This window comes from Ailuropoda melanoleuca, chromosome 2 (genome assembly GCF_002007445.2).
Source record: "Ailuropoda melanoleuca isolate Jingjing chromosome 2, ASM200744v2, whole genome shotgun sequence".
NCBI lineage: Eukaryota > Metazoa > Chordata > Mammalia > Carnivora > Ursidae > Ailuropoda > Ailuropoda melanoleuca.
Window position 1 is genome coordinate 8,046,778 of NC_048219.1, and position 8,973 is coordinate 8,055,750.

Sequence of the window (8,973 nt, forward strand, 5' to 3'; positions counted from 1 at the left end):
ATATATTTTTGATGCTAACCTTTTATCGGATACGTCATTTGCAAATATCTTCTTCCATTTGGTAGTTTATCTTTTAGTTTTGTTGATTGTTTCCTTTGCTGTGCGGAAGGTTTTTATTTTGATGTAGTCCCAATAGTTTATTTTTGCTTTTGTTTCCTTTGCCTCAGGAGACATATCTAGAAAAATGTTGCTACAGCTGTGGCCTCTGTTTCTTATCTGTCAGGTGGGGATAATAATAGTCCCCTCCCCACAGGTTTATTATGAGGATAAAATGAGTTCATGTAAGTAATGCTTTTAGAATAGTAACTGTTGTTGTTATTATTACTGTAAAACAAATATAATCCCTACTCTTGATGACTTTATAGTCTAATGGAAGAGACAAAAAAGTAGTAAATACAAAATAATTATTTATTGTGACAGATGTTATGAAGGCAATAAACAGGGTACTGACATGAATAGCAGTGTGGAGATAGGATACATAGGATAGCCAATTGAAGGCCTTTCTGAAGAGGTTGCATTTAAAAGGGTCATGAAGGATGGGAAGGAGCCTTTTAGACCACCTTTGATATCTAATTTAAGAGCTAAATAATTAAGTCCTTTTTCCTTTATGTCTACCATGTATTCTGAAAGAAGAGAATTAGTGAGGTTTAGTTAAGAATCTTTCAGCAGTTTTATTATGTTGGAAGTAAGAAAGTATGTGCCAAAATGTTGTTTCACTTACCTGTATAACTTTGGGATGACTTCATGATAACCCTAGGAAACCCAGATTTCAATGTCTCTTGCTTCTTTGAATCTTCTTTGCATTGAGCATGATTGATAAATGGTAGAAAGGAGTTGACTGGTAGTTACAGTTGTTAGCCTAGTTTATATGTTGCTTTATGCTCTTAAATTGGTCCCAAGACTTCCTCTTAGCCATTCATAAGATTTAGAATATGTGATAAATCATATCTCATTTTGCAATTCGTAAAGCTACCTTGTTAAAATTGAGGCGCAAGGGGCAGAGATGGTAAGGTTTTCATAAACTTTAATCATATATATAATGGTGGGATGCCTGGGTAGCTCAGTCGGTTAGGTGTCTGCCTTCAGCTCAGGTAATGATCCCAGGGTCCTGGGATCGAGTCCCACATCGGGTATCCTGCTTCTCCCTCTGCCTGCCACTCCCCCTGCTTGTGCTCTCTCTCCCTCTGACAAATAAATAAAATCTTTAAAAAAGTAATATATAATGGCATAGTCAGGAAGAATATATAATGCTGAGAGCAATAGATTAGTGTCCTGTAGTTTACCTGAAATCTTCATTTATTGATTTGAAAGATAGGATTCTACCCAAGAAGTTTTGAGGATAGCACAGTGTATATAGATCTTTTAGGAGATCATAATATCTTTTATAGATAAATAATTTATTTAATCTTAATATCACTTACATTTGTTTTAACAGTTTTTCTTCATTGCATTTATTGGTAGCATTATTATAATTATTAAAATGTATACAGCGTATTTTGTGAAATGTCTTTATTACTGACTTGATGTCATGGATATGCAGCCTGCTCAGGAAGAACACAGAGAAGATCCAGACTTTGAAACTAAGGAAGGAGGAGGCCTTGAAGAGTGCTCTAAAATAGAAGTAAAAGAAGAAAGTCCTGAGTCAAAAGCAGAAAGAGAATTAAAAGCTTCCCAGAAATCAATCAGAAGACACAGAAACATGCATTGCAAGGTTTCTTTGTTGGATGACACAGTTTATGAATGTGTTGTGGAGGTGAGTGCATTTTAATTTCCATAGTCAGGACTCTTACAAATTGTTTCAGGTAGGGTTGAGTAAGTAGTGCCAGTGACTATTTCTATGGACTGAAAGGTTAATAGGGATTTTCTGGAAGTGGAGGTCTGGAAGGATTATGAGTGAGTCATATTTTCTTCTCCAGTTTGTTCTGTATCTGCCAAAACTTGTGAATTGAACATGTGTTACTTTTATAATCCAAAACAATTTTGTTTAAAAACAATTGGTTATTATTTATAGAGTGACCTGCCATGACTAGATTTTCTAGATAGCCTCAATTTCTGATATTAGGTCTAACTATCCCCATAATTATATTTATAACAAAGTTACTGTGTGATTATTTCTGCTGTCCCACATCTAAACCTTAATAAGCCTTGGTTTATTCAATGCATTTCTTTAGCCTTATGAAATAGGATATAAAAAATTTAAATCAAGTAATGCCATTTTTAAAAATACTCTGTTATTTTCTGAAAAAATAAGTAATCGAGTCAGGATTGAACAAAAATGTCAGTTACTTGGTTATTCTTTTTTTTTTTAAATTTTTTTTATTATATTATGTTAGTCACCATACAGTACATCCCCGGTTTCCAATGTAAAGTTCGATGATTCATTAGTTGCATATAACACCCAGTGCACCATGCAATACGTGCCCTCCTTACTACCCATCACCAGTCGACTTGGTTATTCTTTTGCTCAAAGATAAGTTAAAATCCTTACAAATCTACTAACCATTTCTTTAACTAGAGCAGTAATTATCAATTATGATATGCTTGATATAAGGGAATTGTGATTATTGCCAATAATAGCCTTTATTGATAAGATGTATATAATTCACATATACTTGTATTTTAGGTATGTAATTATGAATTGAATTATTTATATGCAAATGCAAATATAGCAAAGCACTAGTAGTCTAAAATATCACACTATATCTATTAATAGACAGTCCCTCTCCAAGTTTCAAAAAAGAAATGAAGAAAAATACACTATTGCACTTTGAAGATAACTGCTATACCTGGTAACCAGAGACCTACAGTCTACTCTTTCTGCTTCTCACCACTAGCTAGTTGAGAGATGAGAAAAGCTATTCCACACATTCTTCCCATTCAGACTGAGGTCCAGATCTGGGTTCTTTATACCTGAAACATTTGGGGGCAGATATGTTTCAGAATTCAGAATATTTTGGGTTTTAGAAAGGCAGTAAGTACTTATGCTGCGTATTTCATAACACACCCAGCAGGGTGTGTGGCGGTACCAAGATTCATTCTAAGTTGGGTACTTAAGACCGTAAATAGCCTCGTAACAGTTCAGGTCAGGATTTGCCTTCAAATGAACTTTGGAATCTTCCCCCCCCCCAAAAAAAGAAGTCTAAAATTTTACTTTTTAGAGCTTCTGGATTTTGGAATTATAAATAAGGGAGTAGGGACGTGTATGTGAAGAATTCCCAAATCATATCTGTCATTTGGAGTGAAAATATAAGAGAGAAAAAATGAAGAAAATGATTACTATAGATGGGTTAAGTCTGAAAATGAATTAACATCTGTGTGAATTATTAATAGTCATTAAAAAGAGCTGTGCTCATTGAGAGGATGTGTGTGTGTCAAAAATGAGTTCGAATTTTTTTTGAAGTATTTTAAAAAATATATTTCTCAGAGGTCATTAGCATGTTCGGTTTTTTTCAACAATTCCAGTAGGTAGGATAGGTATAAATATTCTTATAATTTTACATGTGAGAAAGCTAATGTTCAGAATTATTAATTGAATTGATCTAGGTTATTTAGCTTGTAAATGGAGGAGCCAGGACTTTTGACTATAATCTTAGCCTTTAAGATAGGCTGAGTAGGAATATTAGTACCCAAATTTGGCAGTGATTTGATTTTCTAGGTAAAGAAACATTAAGAAAACGATTCATAGCACAACTGAAAAAGCTGCTGCAACAGGTAATGTCTGTAGGGTATCTAGAGTTTTTCCTTTTTCAGCAGGGAGCTGAGACATAGCTCATTCTCTTGGGACATTTGGTCTGAGAATGGTTGCAAGTCTAATGATTTCCATAGTCACTATTAACTGTCAATGTTGACGTTAGATTCAGTGAATTTAGGTGGTCATGGTGACAGCAGCCCATAGCAGGCTTCAGGAAGTACTGTACCAAAAATAAAGAATGTGATGTGTAAGATGGAGGTAAGGAATGGTTGATGAAGGGAAGGTAAAATTTTGCTTTGAATTCTGGCTCTATTTCCAAGCCACTATAAGTGTGTTGCGTATTTCAGATGACAAATTAAGAAATAGGATTTTTAGAACCCATATTGTTCTACTTAAACTGTATAAACCATCTGAAAGCGGTGATAACCAAGGATAAAAGAGGAAATTGGGAAGTGACATCTTATTTTATTTGGTGATACATACAGGAATAAAAGGAAACCTCAAAATATGTATGTCTTTGCAGAAACATGCTAAGGGACAAGATTTGCTTAAACGAGTGTGTGAGCACCTCAATCTCTTGGAAGAGGACTACTTTGGTCTAGCCATTTGGGATAATGCAACCTCTAAGGTGAGGAGACCACTTGTCAAAATATTTGTTTAAATTCTTTTATTGTCATTAAGAGTGTATCTGTGCCTGCCTCTCCAAGATACAGTGTATTTAAGAGTTGTTCTTGCCTATTCTTGTTTCTCAGATTTTCCCTCTAGAATATTTTAAAGAAAAGACCATTGCTGATATGTTCTTTCATCATTGAGAGAAAGTATCTACTGTACTATCTTTTTAAAGGACAGGGGAAGTACAGAGCTATGATGTCCTGATTAGCAAGTAGATACCAATAACTTCATATATTGTGCAATTAGTATTGTATCTGATAGTTTTATAGTAAATATTTGTTGAGTGGCTTTTCTATCAATATTATAATTACAGGATAATTACAATATATAGTTATAATTTGAGAGTAATGTTATAAAAGAGAATAAAGTCCCAATATTATTGAAACAGTCTTACACTGAATCTGACGTTTTCTTCTAGCCCAAAAGGAAATAGTTAACTTTTGAAAGAAGTAAGAGAAAGTGTGAGAACATGGAGGAGGAAGGAAAGGTTAAAAGTCAGGTATTTACTTCAGAAAACTTGAATTATTTCCTAGGCCAATTTACTGAAAACTACAAATATAGCTTAAAATCCAGTGATGAAAACTTTAGTCCAGTTTAATAAGTCTTTGCAGGTGCTCTCCTAGGTGATATGGATAGGGCTGTGAATAAGATAGACATCGTCCCTGCCCTCTAGAACTTNGAAAACTACAAATATAGCTTAAAATCCAGTGATGAAAACTTTAGTCCAGTTTAATAAGTCTTTGCAGGTGCTCTCCTAGGTGATATGGATAGGGCTGTGAATAAGATAGACATCGTCCCTGCCCTCTAGAACTTAAGAGTTTAGTGTGACGAGTGTTATACAAAAGGAAATACAAGATGGCCTGACAGGGTAGAGCCAGGAAAGTCTTCTCTGGGGAGGTGATGCCTGAGCTGAGAACTGAAGGATTAAATGGGCAAGTGAAGTAGAGAGAGAATGGCTTGTATAAAGGCCTAGAATTGAGATAGTGGCATTGGAGGAACTAGGAGCCTGGCTAAACTTTAATAGGAAGTGAGGAACAGGGTAAGAATGAATCCGGAGAGCTACACAGGGGCTAGGTCACGGAGAGANCCAGCGAGAGAGGGAACACAAGCAGGGGGAGTGGGAGAGGAAGAAGCAGGCTCCTAGCAGAGGAGCCTGATGCGAGGCTCGATCCCAGAACGCTGGGATCACGCCCTGAGCTGAAGGCAGACGCTTAACCGCTGTGCCACCCAGGCGCCCCCTGGCTAAACTTTTAATAGGAAGTGAAGAACAGAGTAAGAATGAATCCGGAGAGCTACACAGGGGCTAGGTCACGGAGAGGGATTTGTATATGACATATTTAAAGTCAGTTTTGTTGGTTCTTTCTCCAAGGTGATTTATATTTATTAAGAAAAGTTGAGGGGCAGCAGCCTTTAACAACTGCTGACTCTATAGATTGGATTATTTGAGTTAGCTAATGGAAACTAGAAGACATGGAATTGCCCTTTGCCTAAATAAAATCCATTTGTAGAATGCACTAGTTATCTAGTAGTTTGCAATAGTTTGTCCTTCTATGTGAGTGACTGTTGGTTCAAGCAGAAGAACTACGTTAATATTGTTCTTGAAGGACTTAATCTTTGTCCTTAAAGGCTCAAACCAACTTGTACTGAAGCCTCTAAGTTCCATTAATAAGGGAAGATTGAAGGTAATTAAAAAACAAAACAGTGTCCCCCAAACTACAGTGAAAAATATTCAGCAGCTGTGAGCCAGAAAATTCTCCAATGAATCAAGGAAAATACTCTGAAAACTATTTTATGTTGTACAAGCTCAGTGAGATAAAGTTCAGTGTTTTTACACTATGGGTGCAAAGGAAAAAAAAAGAAAAAGAAAAATCGAAGGTTGATTTGAGAATAATTGAGAATGCTTGAATTTGACAGGTTGGTAAAATCACTGAATACTTACTTAATATAACTGGAAATAATTTCTATTAACCACGTGTAGTTAAATTTTGAGAAGCTAGCTCATCTAAAGACATTCAGCAGAGGAAATTCTTTTCCACTTGCAGTTGAGCTTCTAGGACCCACATTGCTACCAAATCTTTCAGTTGCATTGATAACTTTTCACCATTGTTGGTGCCATGCATACTTGGTTTTATTTCCTTTATAATACTTCTCAAAATCTTTATAAGCAAATATTCAATTCCTTTATTTATAGTCATTTAAATATTTAAGTGTAGAGTGATATTAAAAGTGGCTAATATAAAAGCTGAATAGTAAAGTATAAACCCTGTGTAAAAAAAAAAAAAAGGCATTATTACCCCTCTTAGGTAAAGAAGAGAAAAGCTGTTGTTTCAGATTGATCATCTAGTTTCAACTTCCCTGATAGTTTATAAGAGATCCTTTTGGGGAAGTCAGTGGGCAAGTGAATCCTGGGAAACATAGGGCTCATCATATTCAGGGCATTTGTCAGGTCTGTAGTAGGGTCCAGGTTTTTACAGGCTGTCCAACAGGAACATGGTCAGAGGTAATGGACTGTTCTCTGTTTTCTGCTTCTAAATTCAGTGAAATAGGTCAAAGCAGAGTTTTTCTTTGGGTTAAAATGAAGGTCTTTGGGCTGATCCAGGAAGTAGGGCATAGAAGGGAAAGCAGGAACTTGCCAAGCAAATCTTGTACAAAAATGAATTTGGGGAAGACCTACCTTAGCATTGGCAGGTTAAAAGGCCAATACCGTAGCAAAAGCCATCTTGGTGATGACAATCCTTCTTCAATATTCTATCTCTTGACTCATACTTCTTCAGTATGGATGAATTGCTCTCTTTGCTTATGCATAACTGTCCCTGGTATTTCCTATCACCATCATCCCAGGGATTTGGTTTGCCTCACTCCTGTGATGTTTCTTCTATTTCTTTTGTCCTAGTTTTTCCTTGTGTTTTGATAGAGTGCTTCTTCTGAGAAATGACACATGAGATGTAATCTTTTTGAGATGTTATATGTCTGAAAAATGTCTTTATTCTTCCCTCACATTTGGTTGTTAGTTTGGTTGGGTCTAGAATTTTACACTTGAAATTATTTGCCATCATAATTTTGATGGTATTGCTCCATTGTCTTCAAGCTTCCAATGTTGCTATTGAGAAGGCCAAAGCCATTCTGATTCATGATCTTTTGTGTGACCTTCCCTTTGTAGAATTAAGTTAGTAGAATCTTACTGTCTTCCTTCCTTCCTGGCCAAAATGGAGGTACCAATTAACTTAAAAACAGTAAGGAGAGACCGTGTTTCCCCACACTCCTCACCAAACCACAATGGTAGCGGACTTTTTAGTTTTGCCATGTCAATAGAAGGGGAAAACCAGAGCCAGGACTTGCTTTTGGAACCACAGCTCCAAATCCATGGTTTATGGAGCCCAGTGCTAACTCTTTGTGGGTGACATCTTCCCCTCCCCAAAACTGGTAAGGAAAGAGTTCCTCAGCCTTGTAAGTTCTAGCCCAGCTTGGAGCCAATCATCTAGCCAGCTATCTGGAAGAGCCCAACTTAGAAATGCCACCTCTTTGTTGACCCAGGCTGGTGGCAAAGGGGACCATGAGCTAAGGGGAGGGCTCACTCGTGCTCCCCCTGGCTGTCAGCCTGATGCTGGCTACATTGATGAAGGAGCAGAACACGTCTTTGGCTAAAGGCCTAGGTGCAGCTTGGAGCAGTGATGGCCCGCTGTGGCCTGGTTGCCTGGTGCCGTAGGGGTCGTGACACAGGCTTTGGGTAGCCAATTTGGAGGGGAATGAAAAAGCCTTGGGGCAGTGTGGGCAAGGATAGGGGTGGGCATCCGTGTGATGGTGCATGTTGCCTTGGGCTGCAAGCTTGGAGCGTAGCAGAAGGCCTTGGGGCGATTGGGGCATGGATGGCGGGGAGGCCACCATGTGGCAGCCGATAATGGCCAGCTTGGACCGGTAAGAGAAGGCCTTGTTACAGCGATGGTGTGGGGCACTGGGGCCAGGCTGCTGGCGGGGTTGGGAAGGCGTCCCTGCAGAAGTGGCAGGCCCTGGAACCCACTGGCTGGGATTCTGTGGTGAGCCACGGTGGGAGGTGGGGGGGTTTCCTCCCTTGGTTACTGGTTCCTTGCCAGCGGGACTAGGTTGGGTGTCCCCAGCCGCGGACTCTGCATCCCATTCCAACATCTTGCTGGCCCTGGAGCCCAGAGGTAGGCAATGCTGGTGATTATCAGGCTGATGGGGATAGGGCTGTAGGGCCCTGGCCTTGGTTTAGTCTCAGACCACTGACGCCGCGTGAACTGCTTCCTTCTTGTTGCTAAATTTTATCCCCAGCCTGGAGGGTAGGGGGGGGACCTGCGGAAGACCCCTCCTGCAGTGGGTGCTGCAGCTGCTGAGCTGCCCTTGGACACCGTGGAGTTGCTCTGCCCATCACGCTATTAGATTTCATTTTAGTTACCATTACCTATATACATCTACTGTCAGCAAACAGATTTCCAGATGCTGTCTTTAGAAGTATATACAGAGATTCATGAAATGATTAAATGTGTAACGCCATTAATGTTTGTTAGTGATTTATCCAAATTTTCTGTCATTCTGAAAACACAAAGGCTACTAGAGTTATGAAATCTCCTGGGGCTCAATCCCCTCATTTT

The 8,973-nt window shown here is 38.5% G+C and overlaps 1 protein-coding gene across 11 annotated transcripts in view; it reads left to right on the forward strand.

The window, feature by feature from the left end:
- The window catches only part of EPB41 (erythrocyte membrane protein band 4.1), a 183,843-nt gene that overhangs the window by 77,833 nt on the left and 97,037 nt on the right, over positions 1-8,973 (forward strand). For all 11 annotated transcript variants that reach the window (XM_034647927.1, XM_034647940.1, XM_034647942.1 and 8 more), the window contains 2 exons: positions 1,541-1,753; positions 4,215-4,319. In XM_034647927.1, coding sequence (XP_034503818.1) covers positions 1,541-1,753; positions 4,215-4,319 — 318 coding nt within the window. The remainder of the gene's footprint in view (positions 1-1,540; positions 1,754-4,214; positions 4,320-8,973) is intronic.